This window comes from Petromyzon marinus, chromosome 48, assembly GCF_048934315.1.
Source record: "Petromyzon marinus isolate PM22_M1 ecotype Great Lakes invasive population chromosome 48, UKy_Petmar_22M1.pri1.0, whole genome shotgun sequence".
NCBI lineage: Eukaryota > Metazoa > Chordata > Hyperoartia > Petromyzontiformes > Petromyzontidae > Petromyzon > Petromyzon marinus.
Window position 1 is genome coordinate 12,133,623 of NC_133714.1, and position 21,758 is coordinate 12,155,380.

General features: G+C 45.0%; 1 protein-coding gene across 2 annotated transcripts in view; it reads left to right on the forward strand.

The window, feature by feature from the left end:
• Positions 1 to 1,895: 1,895 nt before the first annotated feature.
• Positions 1,896 to 21,758, forward strand: part of LOC116957748 (decorin-like) — a 104,774-nt gene continuing 84,911 nt past the window's right edge. Inside the window, exons 1-2 of one of the 2 annotated variants that reach the window (XM_076074549.1) lie at positions 1,896 to 1,999; positions 18,245 to 18,692. In XM_076074549.1, the coding sequence (XP_075930664.1) occupies positions 18,284 to 18,692 (409 nt within the window). In that variant the 5' untranslated portion in view covers positions 1,896 to 1,999; positions 18,245 to 18,283. The other variant, XM_076074550.1, reaches the window with a different exon arrangement.

Here is a 21,758-nt window from a genome sequence, read left to right on the forward strand (position 1 = left end):
CACCTATATCGCCACACACTCACTCACTTAGCTATGTACACACATTATACACATTTTAACAACTCACTCACACACTTGCTCATCCATTCACCGAATCACTCGCACACTCATCCACTCACACACTCAAAGACAAACATTTCCTGTATAGCCTTAATAGATTGTTGTGGCAAGTGCTGCTAGCAAGCACCTATGAAGGCCGGCATGGTACACGAGGGGGTGATTGTCCAGCACCACGCCCGGCCGCCTTTGTCTCCCTAGTGGCGATGCTTATGCATTACACCAGGCAATCATTTGATTCGACCTAGGGGAGGCCCATGGCCGGTTCAGATTAATCGTCGCTGGTTGTTGGCCGTGAGCAGGAATCGAACTAGGGTCGCCGGGTTCGTAGCGCAGCACGCTAGCCGCTACTCCACTGCTACCCACACGCACCCTGCACACCCTCACACTCATCCACTGGTGTCAGTGATTAGCAGTCGCTGTGACTCACTGGCACGTATCCCGCCGTGAGGCTGCCACGTGTCTCTGAGCTGGAGCCAGGCTCAGCGAAGCTGCGTCCGTCTTTGAACGCCTCGAGCCGGCTGACAGCGGCCGAGATTTGCGCGCCCCGCCAATCGCGAGGCGCTGAGCGCCAGAGCATCGTGCCTGGCGATGGCAACAACCAAGAAGGCACCGCCGCCGCTGCTGCTGCCGCTGATCCCCCCACCCCTCGCCCAAGACGTTTGAATGGAGTAACGCCTTTGGACATCTCAAGATTTGCCAATGACGCAGTCGTTATCGCCACCCAATGTAAACTAAAAACTCAACTTTATTTATTTTACCCAGGTAAGACCACACTGGAACTGTCGCTTTTTTTCAGAAGCGACCCGTGGCTATCACATATGATAGCCCAACGAAGCAGGCTTATCATCAAGTGGACATTTATCGCAGCCAAATACTCTTATCGCGAGATGTTGAGTCTAAATGTGGATGGAAAAACCTAAGGATCCGAAGAAATATCCACACAACGTTAGGGTCTGGATCGAACCCACGACCTCCTCCATACCAGGCGACACAGTTAACATCTCGCCACTCTGACACCACTTCAACAAGTGTTGTTAGCGAGCACCTATGAAGGGGGTGGGTGGCCAGCACCACGCTCGACCGCCTTTGTCTCCCCACTGGCGATGTTTTACACACCGCACCAGGTACTTATTTGAGGCTGAGTCGACCTACGGGAGGCCTAGGACCGGTTAAGATAATCGCCACTTGTTTTGGCCATGGCACTACGGCTCCACACATTATCATCACCACCACTACCACCACCTCCTCCTGCACCACCAGGCTAAGGCAGCACTGCAGGGAATGAGTGGAGAAGTCTTCACACTTGGTCGTTGGGATCGTTTGCCGAGAAAATATAACAGGCATAGATCAAGATGAGAGATGTCGGTAACAAGGTCGGTGATTATGAGACTGCTGAGATGTCGAGACACCGCCTGTCAATGATAGATTGAGACTCGCACTGAGATTGAAACCTCATTCCAATGACAGTGAGATGTTGAGACACTAGATTCAGATCTCATAGCAATGACATGTTGAGACTGACATTATTAAGATGTATCATTACAATGATAGTGACATACTGAGCCCCTGATATTAAGATCGCATAATGACATGGAGATGTTGAGACGGAGATTCAGATCCCATCACAGTGACAGTTGTTGAGACTGGGATCTGGAGACTCTGCGACGTTGCAATATCTCTACTGTCGGCCACTATCTCTTGGATGCTGTCCACATTGACGGGTTTGGAATTTTAATCATCCTCATCGTCACTGTTATTATTTTCTCGCTTGTGGGTAAGCTGCAGGCGCCATGAGCCGTTCTCAATTGATGCCATGTGTGTGTGTGGTGGAGTGGTGAGGTAAGAGGGGAGGGGGGAATGGGGGCGCAAAGGAGACCCCAGCTGATCTCAGACCCTGGAGCAGTAGCCACGGAGACATCGATCAGCACCCAGCAGCAGGGTACGTGCCTCGCAGACTTCACCACAAACTGCCAGACGGGAATCAGGGATTAAAATCCAGCAAGTTAGAGGATTGTGAGAAATATTTAAATGATGTTGAAGCACTGATGGCAGAACGCGGCAGGCGGGAAGAAAATATAAATAACTGCTCACCAACGGGGGGAATGGGGCGGCCACAAGTTCGGCTCTTTGGAGTTGGTGGACGAGACAAGGCTGGTCGTGCGCACGCAAGTCGTGACTCCTGCTGTCTGAACAGCAGCAGCAGCGTCGAGTGACTGATGTGCTAAGTAAGTGATGTGAACTCTAATGTGCTCTGGAAGGGCAAGAGAGTTGTAGTGAGTGATGGTAATTCTAATTATATTATAGAAGGGCAAGAGAACGGAGTGACTGAAGTGAACTAGAATGATGATCTCGAAGAGCTCGAGAGCTGAGCGACTGAGGTTAACTATAATGAAGCTCTAGAAGTGATAGAGATCTTGGTGACTGATGTGAGCACTAATGATGATCTAGAAGAATTAGAGAGCTGAGTGCCTTGTGTGAACTATAATGGTGTAATAGAAGGGCTAAGGAGCTGAGCGAATTATGTGAAATCTTATGATGCTCTAGAAGGGCTAGAGAGCTGGGCAAATGATGTGAATTCTAGCTACTCTAGATCGTGTTTAGAGAGCTGTGTAACTTATGTGAACTCTAATAATACTCTAGAAGAGTGAGTAATGTGAAATCTAATGGTGTTCTAGAAGAATAAGAGAGCTGAGTAACTGATGTGAACTCTATTAATACTCTAGAAGGGCTAGTGAGCTGAGTGCCTGGTGTGAAATTTAATGGTGCAATAGAAGGGTTAGATTGGTGAGCGATTGATGTGAAATCTAGTGATGTGCTATAAGAGCTAGAGAACTGAGTGACTGATGGGAACTCTACTGATGCTCTAGAAGGGCTAGAGAGTTGAGTGAGTGATGTGATGTCTAATGTTTCTCTAGAAGGGCTAGAGAGCTGAGTGACTGATGTGAACTCTAGTGATGCTCTAGAAGGGATAGAGAGCTGAGCGACTGTGAACTATGATGATGCTCCAGAAGGGCGAGAGAGCTGTAATGAGTGATGTGAACTCTAACCACGCTCTAGAAGGGCTATAGAACTGAGTGACTGATGTGAACTCTAATAATGCTCTATACGGGCTAGAAAGCTGTGTGCCTGGTGTGAACTCTAATTCTGCTCTAGAAGGGCTAGAGAGCTGGGTGCTGGTGTGACCTATAATCGTGTAATAGAAGGGCTAGAGAGCTGAGCGATTGATGTTAACTCTAATAATGCTCTAGAAGGGCAAGCAGGTTGTAATGAGTGAAGTGGACTCGAATGATCCTCTAGAAAGGCGAGAGAACTGAGTGACTGATGCTATCTCTAGTGGTGCTCTGGTAGGCCTAGGGAGCTGAGCGACTGATGTCAACTTGAATGGTCCTCTAGAAGGGCTAGAGAGGTGAGCGACTGATGTGAACTCTAATTATGCTATAGTAGGGCTAGAGAGCTGAGCGAGTGATGTGAACTCTAATGATGCTATAGAAGGGCTGGAGAGCTGAGTGAGTGATGTTAACTCTAATGATGCTCCAGAAGGGCTAGAGAGCTGTAATGAGTGATGCGAGCGCAAATGATGCTCTAGGATGGCTAGAGAACTGAGTGCCTGATGTGAACACTAATGTTGCTCTAGACGGGCTAAATAGATTATTGAGTGGTGTGCACTCTAAATATGCTCTTGATGGGCTAGAGAGCTGAGTGACTGATGTGATCTCTAATGATGGTCTAGAAGGGCTAGAGAGCACCGACGAGGCATTATAAGGGCTAGAGAGCTGAGATAGGGATATGAACGCTAATGATCCTATAGAAAGGCTGCAGAGCTGAGCGACTGATTTGAACTCTAATGGTGCTCTCGAAGGGTGAGAGAGCTGAGTGAGTGATGTGATCTCTAATGATGCTCTAGACGGGCAAAATAGCTCACTAAGTAATGTGCACTTGAAATATGCTTGAGAAAGGCTAGAGAGCTGAGTGAGTGATGTGAACTCTAATTATGCTGTTGAAGGCCTATAGAACTGACTGAGTGATGGGAAATTGAAAAATGCTCTAGAAGGGCTAGAGAGCTCAGTGACGGATGTCAACTCTAATGATGCTGTAGAAGGCCTAGAGAGCTGAGAGCCCGGTGTGAAATTTAATGGAACAATAGATGGGCACCAGAGTTGAGCAATTGATCTGAAATCCAATGGTTCAATAGAAGGGCGAGAGATCTCATTAACTGAAGTTAACTCTAATCTTGCTCTAGAAAGCCTGGAGAGCTCAGTGAGTGATTTGATCTCTAATGATGCTCTAGAATGGCTGGAGAGCTGCGCGACTGATGTGAACTCTATTGATTCTCTAAACGTCTAGAGAGCTGAGAGCCCGGTGTGAAATCTAGTGGAGCAATAGATGCGCGACAGAGTTGAGCAATTGATGTGAACTCTAATGTTGCTCAAGAAAGGCTAGAGATCTGAGTGACTGAAATTAACTCTAATGATGCTGTAGAAGGGCCAGGGAGCTGAGTGAGTGATGGGAAATCGAATGATGCTCTAGAAGGTCGACATAGCTCAGTGCCTGGTGTGTAAAATAATGGTGCAATAGAAGGGCTTGAAAGGTGAGCGATTGAGGTTAAGTCTCACGGTGCTCAATAAGGGCTAGAGAGCTGAGTTAATTATTTGAACTCTAATAATGCTAAAGAACGGGTAGAGAGTTGTGCGACCGATATTAACTATAATGATGCTCTAGAAGGGCTAGATAACTGAGCGACTGATGTGAAATTTAACGATGCTCCAGAAGATCTAGAGAACTGTAATGAGTAACGTGACCTCTACTGATGTTCTAGAAGGGTTACATAACTGAGTGACTAATGTGAACTATAATAATACTCTAGAAGGACTAAAAAGCTGAGTGCCTGGTGTGAACTCTAAATATGCTCTAGAAGGGCTAGAGAGCTGTAAAATTGATGTCAACTCTAATGATGTTCTATACGATTTAGATAGCTGAGTGACTAATGTGAACACTAATGCTGCTGTAGACGGGTTAAAGAGCTGACTGAGTGATTTGCACTCTAAAGATGCTCTAGATGGGCTAGAGAGTTGAGTGAGTCATGTGATGTCTAATGATTCTCTAGAAGGGCTAGAGAGCTGCACTGAGTGATGTGAACTCGAATGATGCTCAACAAGTGCTAGAGAGCTGAGTGAGTGATGTGAACTCTAATGATGCTCTAGAAGGGCTAGAGAGCTGAGTGAGTGATGTGAACTCTAATGCTGCTCTAGAAGGGCTAGGGAGCTCAGTGACGGATGCCAACTCTACTGATGCTGTAGAAGGCCTAGAGAGCTGAGAGCCCGTTGTGAAATTTAATGGAGCAATAGATGCACGACAGAGTTGAGCATCTCGATGATGCTCTTGAAGGCCTAGAGACCTGACTGAGTGATTGAAAATCGAATAATGCTCTAGAAGGTCGAGATAGCTCAGTGCCTGGTGTGAAATGTAATGGTGCAATAGAAGGGCTAGAAAGGTGAGCGATTGAGGTTAAATCTGATGCTGCTCAATGAGGGCTAGAGAACTGAGTTACTGATGTGAACTCTTATGATGCGCTGATGGCTAGAGAGCTGAGTGAGTGATTGGAACTCTAATGATGTTCTAGGATGGCTAGAGAACTGAGTGACTGATATTAACTCATAATGCTCTAGAAAAGCGAGAAAGCTGAGGGCCTGGTGTCAACTATAATGATGCTCTAGAAGGTCTGGAGAGCTGTAAAGAGTGATGTGAACTCTAATGGTGGTCTATAAGGGTTAGATAGCTGAGCGACCGATGTGAACTCTATCGATGCTCTTGATGGGCTAAAGAGGTGACTGAGTGATGTGTATTCTAAAGATGCTCTAGATGGACTAGAGGGCTGAGTGAGTGATGTGAACTCTAATGATGCTGTAGAATGGCTAGACAGCTGTACGTCTTATGTAAACTCTAATGATGCTTTAGAATAGCTAGAGAGCTGAGTTAGTGATATGGACTCTCATGGTGATCTTAAGTGCTAAAGAGCTAACTGCCTGGCGTGAAATCCAATGGCACAATAGAAGGGCTAGACAGTTCAGTGATTGATGTGAAATTAAATTTTGCTCAAGAAGGGCTAGAGATCTCAGTGACTGGAGTTAACTCAAATGATCCTCTAGAAGGGCTAGAAATATGAGTGAGTCATGTGATGTCTAATGATTCTCTCGAAGGGCTAGAGAGCTGCACTGAGTGATGTGAACTCAAATTATGCTTTAGAAGGGCGAGAGAACTGAGTGAGTGATATGAAATCACATGATGCTCGAGAAGGGTTAGAGACCCGAGTGCCTGGTGTAAACTCAAATTATATTCTAGAAGAGCTAGAGACCTGTAAAGAGTAATGTGAATTCTAATGGCGGTTTATAAGGGTTAGATAGCTGAGCGATCGATGTGAACTCTATCGATGCTGTTGAAGGCCGAGATAGCTGACTGAGTGATGGGAAATCGAATAATGCTCTCGAAGGGCTAGAGATCTGAGTTAGTGATGTGATGTCTAATAATGCTGTAGAATGGCTAGACATCTGCACGTCTTATGTAAACTCTAATGATGCTTTAGAATGGCTAGAGAGCTGAGTTAGTGATGTGGACTCTCACGGTGATCTTAAGTGCTAGAGAGCTGACTGCCTGGTGTGAAATCCAATTGTGCAATCGAAGGACTAAACAGCTGAGTGACTGAAGTGAACTCAAATGATCCTCTAGAAGGGCTAGAAAGATGAGTGAGTCATATGACGTCTAATGATTCTCTCGAAGGGCCGGAGAGCTGCACTGAGTGATGTGAACTCGAATGATGCTCAAGAAGGGCTAGAGAGCTGAGTGACTGATGTGAACTCAAAGTATGCTTTAGAAGGGCGAGAAAACTGAGTGACTGATGTGAACTTTCGTAATGCTCTAGAAGGCCTATAGAGCTGAGTGAGTGATTTGAATCTCATGATGCTTTAGAAGGGCTAGATAACTGATTTACTGATTTGAATTCTACTGATGCTTTAGAAGGGTTAGAGACCCGAGTGCCTCGTGTAAACTCCAATTATACTCTAGAAGACCTGTAAAGCGCAATGTGAATTCAAATGATGTTCTATAAGGGTTAAATAGCTGAGCGACTGATGTGAACTCTAAAGATGATCTAGAAGGGCTATAGAGATCATTGACTGATGTGATGTCTAATTGTTATCTTGAAGGGCTAGAGAACTGAGTGAGTAAATTGAACCATAATGATGTTCTACAATGGCTAGAGAGCTATGATGAGTGATGTGAATTCTAATGATGCTCTATGAGGGCTAGAGAGCTGAGATCCTGGTGTGAAATCTTATGGAGCAATAGATGGGCGTGAGAGTTGAGGGATTGATGCGAAATGTAATGGTGCTCAAGAAGGGCTCGAGAGCTGAGTGACTTAAATGTGAATTCGAATTAGCTCTAGAAGGGCTGGATAATGGAGTGAATGATGTGAACTCCAATGCTGTTCTAGAATTTCGATTTAAAGCTTTCGTGACTGCAATGATTCATCTTCTTTGGTTATTTCGGTAAAGTCACGTAGAATGAGAATAAAATAATAAATTGATAAAATAAAATAACACAATAATATTCTCACGACGTTTCGGCCACAACACAAGCGGCCTTCATCAGGTGAAGGGACGAGACTGTCTGGTAGGACAGCGCTGGAGTGAAAGAGCCACGTTCAGATCACGGCCTTTAAGCTGTGTGAGAGGAACAAAGCGCCTTGACAAAGGAATTAGCATATAATTTAGCATTGAAATGGCTGAATAATTAGCTTGTGACTGGTCACAGAAATAGCTATGTTAAAAGTTAAAGCATACACATCCGCAGAGGCACCCATTGTTAAAGGAATTCGCATAGAATTTAGCAATGAAATAGCTAAGTTAAGGCATACACATCCGCAGAGGCACCCCTTGACAATGGAATTAGCATAGAATTTAGCATTGAAATAGCTGAGTGATCAGCCTGTAACTGCTCACAGAAATAGCTACGCCAAAGTCAGAGCATACACATTCACCGAGGCACCTAGTACAAATCAAACAGGAGAATCTAACCCCTAACCCTAACCTAGTTATTTCTAACTCTAACCTAGTTATTTCAATGCTAGATTCTCCTGTTTGATTTGTACTAGGTGCCTCGGTGAATGTGTATGCTCTGACTTTGGCGTAGCTATTTCTGTGAGCAGTTACAGGCTGATCACTCAGCTATTTCAATGCTAAATTCTATGCTAATTCCATTGTCAAGGGGTGCCTCTGCGGATGTGTATGCCTTAACTTAGCTATTTCATTGCTAAATTCTATGCGAATTCCTTTAACAATGGGTGCCTCTGCGGATGTGTATGCTTTAACTTTTAACATAGCTATTTCTGTGACCAGTCACAAGCTAATCATTCAGCCATTTCAATGCAAAATTATATGCTAATTCCTTTGTCAAGGCGCTTTGTTCCTCTCACACAGCTTAAAGGCCGTGATCTGAACGTGGCTCTTTCACTCCAGCGCTGTCCTACCAGACAGTCTCGTCCCTTCACCTGATGAAGGCCGCTTGTGTTGTGGCCGAAACGTCGTGAGAATATTATTGTGTTATTTTATTTGATCAATTTATTATTTTATTCTCATTCTACGTGACTTTACCGAAAGAACCAAAGAAGATGTTCTAGAATTGTTAACGATCTGAGTGCCTACTGTGAAATTTAATGGTGCTCACGAAGGGCTAGAGAGATGGGCGAGTGATTTGGACCATAATGATGCTCTAGAAGGGCTCCAGAGATGAGTGAGTAATGTGATGTTTAATGATCATCTTTAAGGGCTAAAGAGCTGAGTGAGTTATTTGAACTCTAATGATGTTCTAAAATGGCTATAGAGCTACTGAATAATGAGTAATAAGAACTCTAATGATGCTCTATAAGAGCTATATAACTGAGTGACTGATGTGAATTCTAATAATGCTCGAGCAGACCTAAAGAGCTGAGTGAGTGATGTGAACTCTATTGATGCGTTAGAAGGGCTAGAGAGCTCAGTGAGTGATGTGAACTCGAAAGATGCTCTCGAAGGCCTAGAGAGCTGAGTTAGTGATGTGATGTGTAGTGACTCTCTAGAAGGGCTAGAAAGCTGAGTTAGTAATTTGAGCTCTAATGATGCTCTAGAATGGCTAGAGAGCTGCGCGACTGATGTGGATTCATATGATGCTATTGAAGGGCAACAGAGATGAGTGCATGGTGTGAAATCTAATGGAGCAATAGATGAGCGAGTCAGTTGAGCGATTGATTCGACATTTAATGGTGCTCTAGAAGGTCTATAGAACTGATTGAGTGATGTTCTAGAATTGTTAGAGCTGAGTTCCTACTGTGAAATTGAATGGTGCTCAAAAAGGGATAGAGAGATGAGTGAGTGATGTGAATTCTAATGATGCTCTAGAAGGGCTAGAAAGCTGAGTGAGTGATGTGAACTCTAAAGATGCTCTCGAACGGCTAGAGAGCTGATTTAGTTATGTTATTTCTAATGATTCTCTAGAAGTGCTAGAAACCGGAGTGCCTGGTGTGACCTCTAATTATGCTCTTGAAGGGCTAGAGAGCTGAGTGCCTGGTGGGAACTCTAATGATGCTCTAGTATGGCTAGAGAGCTATAATGAGTGATGTGAACTCTAATGATGCTCTATGAGGGCTAGAGAACTGAGTGATGTGAACTCTAATGATGCGTTAGAAGGGCTAGAGAGCTGAGCGATGTGATGACTAATGATTCTCTAGAAGGGAGCTGAGTTAATTATTTGAACTATAATAATGCTCATCGTCTTGGTTCTTTCGGTAAAGTCACGTAGAATGAGAATAAAATAATACAAATAAAACATATTAAAAATAAAATTCTCACGACATTTCGGCCACAACACAAGTAGCCTTCTTCAGGTGAAGAAACAGGACTGTCCAGAGGACAGCACTCGAGTGAACACTGCCAAGCATGGGCGGCGTCTTTTAAGCTGTGTGCGAGGAATTTTACATGTGAATGATCATGTTAATATGAGAGCGCGACGATGGGGGGGGGGGGGGGGTGCTGGGTGACATAAAGCAACGGTGCGTTGCTCTGTCCTGTGTTGCGTTATAACTATGCTATAAGTTGGACTATTATACAATACAATATTATACCTCCAATCTAAACTACATGGTTTAATATCATATCTATGGACAAATTCCACCTGTGAATTATACAATGCGTTACTGTACACTACCCTATACTTTAGACTATAAAATATTAGACTTGTAATATTACAGTCTTATTCTATCAACCCTACTGTATACCACACTGCTGTATATTCAATACACAATTACGATATATATTGCCTTATGAGTTATGTTAAACATTACAATGTTATACTATTATTTATTATACTACGTGTTATAAACCACATCATTAACCGTGGTGTGAGAGGTATTAAGAGGCAATGCCAGCGAAAGGGCTGCGGTCTGAAGGTCACCGTAAAATACAATCAATTTAGAACTGAAATGGTTTATAACATCTTTCCAATGGTTACTAAGCCAGAATCCATCTTCTCGGTTGAAATTGTCTCTGTGTTTGTATATGTGGATGGCTTCATGAACGAATCTCTCATGGTAGCCGGATGGCTTGCAGAGAACCTCCGTCTTGGAGACGTTAATTTCATGTGAGCCCACTGATTTATAACAGTGATCTGCCACGGCTCAGGAGTTCGTCCTACCGTGTTTCAAGTCTGCTTTATGTTCACGGATGCGGTCCGAGACATGTCGTTTGGTTTCTCCAATGTAGCTGGTACCACAGAGGCAACTTAGTTTGTAAACGCCCGGGAACTGTATGTCTGGAACCACATATTTTACAGACGGAACCAGATCACGGATTTTATGTACTGTGTTGAATCGGACCTGGATCTTGTGTTTATTCAGGATTTTGGAGATCTTTTGTGTGACCACCGCAATGTAGGGTAAGGTGATGGTTTTGAATGGCTCCTCAAGCGGATCCTTCTTCATGACTGGAGTGATGGCTTTGTGGATTGTGTAGTTGGAGTAACCATTAGCCTTGAGAGCTTGGTGTACGTGCTTGAGTTCACTGGCAATGTGTTCCTGGTCGGAAATGCATTGGGCTCAATGGTATAGAGTCTTGATGAGGGAGTTCTTCTGGGATGGATGGTGGTGGGAATCCGTTTTTAAGTAAGCATCCGTATGGGTAGCTTTCCTGTAGACAGAGTGGCTCATTGAACCATCATGTCTCATTTTAATTAGGGCATCCAAAAAGGGTAGCTTGCCATCTTTATCGACTTCCATGGTAAATCTGATGGCTGGGTGTATGGAATTGATGTGGTCATGGAATTGGTCTAGAGCAGGCAGGCCATGTGGCCAGATGACAAAAGTGTCATCCACGTACCTCTTCCATAAGGTCCGGCGAAGAGTGACAGTCTGGATGGCCTCAGTTTCAATTTTTTTCCATGAACACGTTGGCTACAACCGGAGACAGGGTGGAGGCCATTGGGGTGCCCTCAGTTTCTTTGTAGAAAGTTCCATTCCAGGTGAAGTATGTGTTGGTTAAGCAGTGTCTCACCAAGGGGGGTACATCAGTATGCAGTCCTTGATGAACCAAGTCTTCAATGATTGTAATGGTGTCAAGTACAGGAACTTTGGTGAATAAGGAAACCACATCAAAACTGACAAGCAGGTCGTCTTGGGACAGGGAAATACCCATGATTGTCGATACCAGGTGGGTAGAGTTTAGTACTGCAGAGGTGGTTTTTCCAGTAAAAGGTCGCAGGATATCAGACAGAAAACGAGCCAGTTTTTGTAGGTGGGGGAGTTTATAGTGGAGACGATGGGACGAAGGGGTGTATCTACTTTATGTATCTTGGAAGGCCATATAATCTTGGTGGTCTGGCAGCAGAACGTTTCAACGAGAACTGTTTGGTTTGATCAATTAATGCTGTTGAATCAGAAATGATTTTGTTGGTTTTCGTAACCAGGCTGTTGGTGGGGTCTCTTCTTATTTTTGTATAGCTACCATCGTTGAGTAGTTCCTGCATTTTGTTGTTATATTCTAGTTTGTCCATGATGCCAGTAGCATTGCCCTTGTCGGCTAAGAGGATGACAATGTCATCTCTCTTTTTTAATTGAGATAATTCAAAGCGCTCATCTTTGCTGATGTTGCTAGGTGGTATCTTAGCGTTTTTGAGGGTTGCAGCGATTTCAGATCTTGCTACGTCTGCAGCGATGTGACCCAGGCCCTTGAGTGCCACGTCGACAGGGGGCAATGATATCATTAACTGGTATGTGTCTAGGTGTGACTGAAAAGTTTAGCCCTTTAGCTAAAATGGCTTTCAGACCATCAGAAATCGAACTGTTCCTGCGATTAATTACGACTTTGATAACGTCTATCTTTTCTGTGTGTGGATTCGATTTCTTGTTGGAAAGGTGGTTGAATTTGGAAATCAAATTGTCCTTACATTTTGTCGACATAGTGGCAGCTGAAGAGGCAGTCATATTGTCTACATGTTCTCAATACGATGTGCACATTGTTGTCGTCAATGATAAGTGTGATTTGTAGAGTGTCTTGTCTAACTGATCTAGTTCGGTGCGTGTAAGTCTGATTTTTTCCGAGATAAGAGCTAAGCTAGTTTTAGCTAGAATTCGTTTTGCATTAAAATAAGTTACAGCAGCAGAGGTTAGTGTGAATACGGTTGGTATTACCTTAGAATCGCGGCATCTCTTTAGAAAGGTGAGAGACTCGATAAGCTGAGCCTTCTTACCCCGGAGTTTGTTGAAGAATCTCAAAGTTGTGTGGAATCCCTCCCCGTAGAGGCGGTTAAATTTCGATTTAAAGCTTTCATGACTGCAGGGATTCATCTTCTTGGTTCTTTCGGTAAAGTCACGTAGAATGAGAATAAAATAATACAAATAAACATGTTAAAAATCAAATTCTCACGACGTTTCGGCCACAACACAAGTAGCCTTCTTCAGGTGAAGAAACAGGACTGTACAGAGGACAGCACTCGAGTGAACACTGCCAAGCATGGGCGGCGTTTTTTAATCTGTGTGGGAGGAATTTAACATATGAATTAGCATGTTAATATGAGAGCGCGATGATGGAGGGGGGGGGGTTCTGGGTGACATAAAGCAACGGTGCGTTGCTCTGTCCTGTGTTGCGTTATAACTATGCTATAAGTTGGTCTATTATACAAAACAATATTATACCTTTCAATCTAAACTACATAGTATAATATATCTATGGACAAATTCCAACTTTGAATTATACAATGCGTTACTGTACACTACCCTATACTTTAGACTATAAAATATTAGAATTGTAATATTACACTATGTCTAATTCTATCAACCCTACTGTATACCACACTGCTGTATATTCACTACACAATTACGATATTATATATTGCCTTATGAATTATGTTAAACATTACAATGTTATATTATTTATTATTATAATACTACATGTTATAAACCATATCATTGACCGTGGTGTGAAAGGTATTAAGGGGCAGTGCCAGCGAAGGGGCTGTGGTCTGAATGTCACCGTAAAAAAACAATTAAATAAGAACCGAAATGGTATATAATATCTTTCCAATGGTTACTAAGCAAGAAACCATATTCTCGGTTGAAATTGTCTCTGTGTTTGTATATGTGGTTGGCTTCTTGCATAAACACAAGATCCAGGTCCGATTCAACACAGTACATAAAATCCGTGATCTGGTTCCGTCTGTAAAATATGTGGTTCCAGACATACAGTTCCCGGGCATTTACAATCTAAGTTGCCTCTGTGGTACCAGCTACATTGGAGAAACCAAACGACATGTCTCGGACCGCATCCGTGAACATAAAGCAGACTTGAAACACGGTAGGACGAACTCCTCAGTCGTGGCCGATCACTGTTATAACTCAGAAGGCTCACATGACATTGACTTCTCCAAGACGGAGGTTCTCTGCAAGCCACCCGGCTACCATGAGAGATTCGTTCATGAAGCCATCCACATATACAAACACAGAGACAATTTCAACCGAGAAGATGGATTCTGGCTTAGTAACCATTGGAAAGATGTTTTAAACCATTTCGGTTCTCAATTAATTGTTTTTTACGGTTACCTTCAGACCACAGCCCCTTCGCTGGCACTGCCGCTTAATACCTTTCACACCACGGTCAATGATATGGTTTTTAACATGTAGTATTATAATAAATAGTATAACATTGTAATGTTTAACATCATTCATATGGCAATATATAATATCGTAATTGTGTAGTGAATATACAGCCGTGTGGTATACAGTAGGGTTGATAGAATGAGACAGTGTAATAATACAAATCTAATATTTTATAGTCTAAAGTATAGGGTAGTGTAGAGGAACGCATTGTATAATTCAAAGGTGGAATTTGTCCAAAGATACGATATTATACCATGTAGTTTAGTTTGGAAGGTATAATATTGTATTGTATAATAGTCCAACTTATAGCATAGTTATAACGCAACACAGGACAGAGCAATGCACCGTTGCTTTATGTCACCCAGCACCCCCCGCCCCCACATCGTCGCGCTCTCATATTAACATGATAATTCATATGTTAAATTCCTCCCACACAGCTTAAAAGACGCCACCCATGCTTGGCAGTGTTCACTCGAGTGCTGTCCTCTGGACAGTCCTGTTTCTTCACCTGAAGAAGGCTACTTGTGTTGTGGCCGAAACGTCGAGAGAACTTTATTTTTTATTATGTTTTATTTTCATTATTTTATTCTCATTCTACGTGACTTTACCGAAAGAACCAAGAAGATGAATCCCTGCAGTCACGAAAGCTTTAAATCGAAGTATAATAATGCTCTAGAATGACTCGAGAGGTGCTCGACTGGTGTGAAATCTAATTGTGCAATAGAAGGGCTAGAGAGCTGAAAAATTGATGTGAACTCTAATGTTTCTCAAGATGGGGTCGAGAGCTGAGTGACTGATGTGACCTCCAATGATGCTCTAGAAGAGCTAGAGAAGTGTGATGTGATGTCTAATGATCCTCTAAAAGGGCTAGAGAGCTGAGTGCCTGGTGTGAAATCCAATTTTGAAATTGAAGGGCTAAAGAGTTGATTGCTTGGTGTGAAATGGAAGGGCTAAAGAGCTGAGCGATTGATGTCAAATTACAAATTTTACTCACCTTTACCTATAATAAAGGTGTATATATATTCTTGGTTCTTTCGGTAAAGTCACGTTGAAGGGAAACAATAATATATATATATAAAACAATAAAATTCTCATGACGTTTCGACTGCAACACAAGCAGTCATAATCAGTTGTGAAAACCAACGACCGACAACCACAGCAAGAAAAAATACTGCTGAAGTAGGCGAGAGATCTGCCGTGGCACGAGGTTATATAGGCGGCCTCGGCAGTAGGGGGGGGGGGGAGAAGGTGGGGGGAAAGAGGAGGAGGGGCAGAAAGTGGACCCCGCGGCAGCACCCGGGTCACTGGAGTAGAGATCGCAGAGAGATTCACAAAGAAAGAGAGAAAGACACACAGAGAGTCGGAAATAACAGCTGACAGGCAGGTAGGATTGAAACATCACAGTCGGTTAAGACTTTACCTGGTTAATAACGTCCTTCCAATGATTGCTCAGTTTGTACCCATCCTCTTGGTTGAAGTTGCGTCTCTGTTTATATATCTGGATGGCTTCATGAACAAATCTCTGATAATAGCCGGTGGGTTTGCAGAGTACCTTCGTCTTGGAAAAGTCAATTTCGTGTGAGCCCACAGCGTTATATCAATGATCAGCAACGGCAGAGGTATTGGTCCTACCGTGTTTCAGATCTGCCTTGTGTTCGCGAACGCGGTCCAAGACATGTCATTTCGTTTCCCCAATGTAACTGCTGCCGCAGCCACAACTCAGTTTGTAGACACCGGGGTATTGCATATCAGGAATCGCATCCTTTACAGATGGGATTAGATCACGGATTTTGTGTACTGTGTTGAAACGAACCTGGATCTTGTCTTTGTTTAAGATTTTGGAAATATTTTTGGTAACCCATGCTATGTATGGCAAAGTGATGGTATTGGTTGGATCCTCAGATGGCCAATTAGTTACTTCTTTAGCCCACCATTTACAATTTGAGTACGACGAAAAATATTTATAATATTTAACCGCTATGATAGCTACATTTTGGAAGCGTATTACGAAGTAATACAAAATACATATTACAATTCTTTATAGAGGAATCACATACTAATTAACTGATTACCAATCTATTATTTAATTACAATTCCCCCGCCTCCTCACCTCCGCCTCTGATCTCGAAACCTGATGGGGTTCAACAATGATGACGTCATCCTGCACTATTTAAGACCGGAAGCAGGTGGATGGCTTCAGTAATCTGGCAAATCGCCCGAAGATGCTGGATGTAATTACCAGCGAAACGTCGTACTCAAATTCTAAATGTCACGGATTCACTCTTCAAACACACCGGTGGGCTGAAGTCGTAACTAATTGGCGTTTTGTTAACGTGACACATTTTTTACAGATTGGCCGTGTCTGGTGGTGGAGTGTTGCGACACATTTATAATAATGCGATATAACCCTGAAACCTTTCTTATGAATAATACTGGTCGCGAAAGCCTACGTGTTAAACGCACCTTTACCTACTAACCAAACCTAAAACTGACCACCACCTACTCACCAGACAAGAAAATGACCACACCTACTCACCAGATCTTAAACTGACCAACATGAGAGATTCGTTCATTAGGCTATCCACATATACATATACAAACACAGAGACAATTTCAACAGAGAAGATGGATTCTGGCTTAGCAATCATTGGAAGGATTTGATAAACCATTTAGGGTCTTAATTGATTGTTCACGCTTTTGGTGGCTTTCAGACTGCATCCATTATTTCGTCTCCCCCCTCCTCTTTTCCGAACATAGATGGACTCGTCCATCTGAATAACTGCCAAATCGCTCTCTGTGGTGCTAACGTTAAAAAACCCGCCACTTTTTTCAAATTTTCTTGCTGTGGTTTTCACACCTGATGATGATTACTTATGTTGCAGTCGAAACGTTGTGAGAATTTTATTGTTTTATATTTTTATTATTTTATTGTTTCCCTTCTACGTGACTTTACCGAAAGAACCAAGAATATGACCACAATGACTCACCTGACGTAAAACTCACCACACCTACTCACCAGATCTAAAACTCACCACACCTCACCAAACCTAAAACTGACCACACTTACTAACCGCACCTAAAACTCACCACCACCTACTCACCATATCTAAAACTGACACTACTTACCAGACCTAAAACTCACCACAGCTATTCACCAGACCTAAAACTCACCACCACTACTCAACAGACCTAAAACTCACCACCACTTACTCACCAGACCTAAAACTCACCACAGCTACTCACCAGACCTAAAACTGACCACACTTATCTACCAGACCTAAAACTGACCTCACTTACTCACCAGACCTAAAACTCACCACAGCTACTCACCAGACCTAAACTGACCACACTTATTCACCAGACCTAAAACACACCACCAATTACTCACCAGACCTAAAACTTACCACAGCGACTCACCAGACCTAAAACTCACCACAGCTACGCACCAGACCTAAAACTCACCACCACTTACTCACCAGACCTAAAACTCACCACAGCTACTCACCAGACCTAAAACTGACCACACTTATCCACCAGACCTAAAACTGACCTCACTTACTCAGCAGACCTAAAACTCACCACAGCTACTCACTAGACCTAAAACTGACCACACTTACTCACCAGACCTAAAACTCACCACCACTTACTCACCAGACCTAAAACTCACCACAGCTACTCAACAGACCTAAAACTCACCACCACTTATTCACCCGACCTAAAACTCACCACAGCTACTCACCAGACCTAAAACTGACCACACTTATTCACCAGACCTAAAACACACCACCAATTACTCACCAGACCTAAAACTTACCACAGCGACTCACCAGACCTAAAACTCATCACAACTACTCACCAGACCTAAAACTGACCTCACTAACTCAGCAAACCGAAAACTCACCACAGCTACTCACCAGACCTAAAACTGACCACACTTACTCACCAGACCTAAAACTAACTACAGCTACTCACTAGACCTACAACTCACCACACTTACTTGCCTCTCCCTAGGCTGTTGATACAACAATCACAATAACCTCAACAACAACCATGGGCACCGAGCAACAGTGGAGGACGCCGCCGATGGTGGCGATGCCGGTGATGCTGCTGATGATCTTGGCGATGATGGCCGCACCGTGCCAAGCCAAGGCCTTCACGCAGAGGTCCTTCCTCGACTTCATCTCGGGGGCAGAAGCCTTCCAGGGGGACGACGGCTCTGCCGAGGGGGCGCTTATCCCCGCAAAGCCCCCCGTAAAGCCCCCCGCGGAGCCCCCCGCGACACCCCCCATGAAGCCCCCCGCGAAGCCCCCCGTGAAGCCCCCCATGAAGTACCCCGTGCGGCCCGCCGTGGTGCCCACGCTGCTGCCCCCGATCTACGAACCCGATGGCGGCCCCTCCGACTTCCCGTGCCCATTCGGGTGCATGTGCCAAGCCAAGGTCATGCACTGCTCTGGCGTGGGTGAGTGCATGGGTGATGGGGTGGGCGAGAGGGTGGGCGGTGGGGTGGGTGAGTGGTTGATTGAGTGAGTTGGTGGGTGAGAGGGTGAGTGGGAAGGTGGGTGGATAAGAGGGTGGGTGAGTGAGTGGGTGAGAGGGAGCGTGGGTGGGTGAGAGGGTGTGAGTGAGAGGATGGGTGGATGATTGAGTGGGTGAGTGGGTGGGTGGCGTTTGTGTGCAGGCTGCCCTATGTGACTTCATTACAACTGTCTGGTCCACGGGAAGTTTTACGCAGGATTGGAAGGATGACCTGGTGGTCCTCCATCTCTGTCTCATAGCCCATCCTCCTGTTACTCCCTGCCACCACCCCCAGGTACGACCAGGCCTTCCCCGACTCCTACCACTACCCCAACCCCTACCACCACCCCTACCCCTTCTACCACCCCTACCTCTATCACCACCCATACCAATGTCACCAACCATACCCCTATCACCACCTGTATCACTACCCCAACCCCTCCTTAACCTCTCCAGCCTGTTCTCCTGTCACTATAACTACACCACCATCAATTTTAACAACTTCACTCTTTATTTCAACCATTATCATCGTATGTACAATTGTATAATTGCTGTAAAAAGCGCCTTGGAATGAAATGCTATATATATACATCTATAGTAAGTCCAACCGAGTCGCCGAAGTTCTTCTTCAGAGGCAACACATTTATTACACAACACGTATATACAAAAAGGGTAACTGCCCCTTTACAAGATACCACCCAGCTAACTACACTACCATACAGGAGTTATGGCTACGACGGAACGGACCCATACTCGGGTCCCGGGCCACGTGTTGCTGCCTCTTCAGATGTAGAACGTGGAGCTACCAGCTTGCAGAACGAAGCTACCCCGGTCCCTACGTGACTTTACCGAAAGAACCAAAGAGTATGGATTCCTGCAGTCACGAAAGCTTCAAATCAAGATCAAACAGGTTTTTATTTGGCCGGATAGAGAGGGCTAAACGGGTGAGTAAGTGGGTGGATTAGTGGGTGGGTGAGAAGGGTGAGTTGTTGAGAGGTTGGGTGAGTACGTGGGTGAGCGAGAGGGTGAGAAAATGGGTAAGTGCGTGGATGGGTGAGTGAGTGAGTGGGTGAGTGGGTGGGCTAGTTTGTGGGCGTGAAGGTGGGTGAGTGAGTCAAAGGGTAGGTGAGTGGATGGGTGAGAGGGTGGGTGAGTGAGAAGGTGGATGAGTGTTTGAGATTGTGGGTGAGTGCGTGGGTGAGCGAGAGGGTGAGGAAGTGGGTGAGTGGGTCAGCGTGTAACAGGGTGAATGAATGGGTGGGGGAGTAGATGGGTGAGTAAGAGTAAGTGGGTGGATTAGTAGTTGAGTGAGTGAATGGGTGAGTGTGCGAGCGAGTGGTGAGTAGGCACATTCCTCATTCTCTCAGCGTTTCCTTCGCAGCTGTGAACTCTCTCTCGGCCCCCTCTCTCTTCGTCTCCTTTCTCTCCCTTCTGCTCTCTTTCTGTGTGCTCCCACTCTCTCTGTCTCTATCCTTGTGGCTCTACAGCATTCGTTACCAGTGAGCTCGGAGGCTTCACATGATTCCTGGGGCACAGCCGTAGCGAAGGGTACATTGGACATGGTGTGCCGGCTTTGTAAATATTTTCCATGTCACTGAATCGGACAGATCCGATGGAATTGTTACCTCCTGTCTCACTGTCTCTCTTCTCTACCTTGCCTCTCCCCGTGTCTCCTGCGTGTGCCCCCTACTCTCCCCTCGTGTCTCCGAGTGCCCCCCCTCTCTCCGCATGTCTCCTCCGAGTGTCTTCTTCTGTCTCCCCGTGTCTCCTCTGTCCCCCCCCCCCCCACCGCCTCTTTCTCCCAGCGTCTCCACTCTACATGTGCGTGGCAGAGCGACGATCGTGATCACACATCTGGTCCTCATGTGTCCTCATGTGTCTCCGTGTGCCTCCCTGTGTCTCCTGCCAAGGTCTTAATTTGAAAAGGAACTTGAAAGAGAGGCAATTATGCGGATGGGGGGGGGGGGAGTTTGGGAGAGGGTTGGTGAGATTTGGGGGTGGGCAGAGACACAGAGATCGAGAAATTGAGACAGGAGACAGAGAACCACAGAGAGAGACATGAGACAGACGCTAAGACAGACTCGTGAAGAGAGACAATGAGAGGGAAAGAGACAGAGATACGGACAGATGCAGACACAAAGATCCCCCATATAGACTGTTATAGACTGTTCTAGACTGTTGGGGCAAGTGCTGTTAGCGAGCAGCGCCTATGAAGGTCGACACGGCGCACGAGGGGGTGGGTGGCCAGCGCCAAGCCCAGCCGCCTTTGTCTCCCCAGCGGAGATGTTAACACACCGCACCAGGTACTTATCTGAGACTGAGTCGACCTATGGGAGGCCCAAAACATCGGGTCACCCAGGATGTTTAGGGACCGTCCATAAATGACGTCACGCACCTGGGGGGGTCAGACATTTGTGAGGATGTGTGACGAGGGGGGGGGGTTGAGAAATGTGACGTCACATCAAAATGCGCAACTTTAAATAAATATAGACAACACGTTCTACTTAATTAAGTATACTTTTTAATAAATGTTTTCTCCTACAACATCACAGTGCAGCGCCACATTAAATGCGCACTACAATGACAATAGTTTAAAATGATTTGAAGCATGTTTTATTTTTTATATTTTGGGGGGGGGGGGGGCAGAGCTTTGTGACGTCATATTTGAGGGGGGTTCTGACTTTTTGTGACGCCGTGTGACGAAGGGGGGGGGGGGTCAAAAACCGTCCAAAATCGCGTGATGTAATTTATGGACGGCCCCTTACCGCTTCTGCACCCGTGAATGGCCCTGTCCATGTGAATGGCCCTGTCCATGTGAATGGCCCTGTCCATGTGAATGGCCCTGTCCATGTGAATGGCCCTGTCCCCGTGAATGGCCCTGTCCCCGTGAATGGCCCTGTCCTCGTGAATGGCCCTGTCCCCGTGAATGGCCCTGTCACCGTGAATGGCCCTGTCCCCGTGAATGGCCCTGTCCCCGTGAATGGCCCTGTCCCCGTGAATGGCCCTGTCC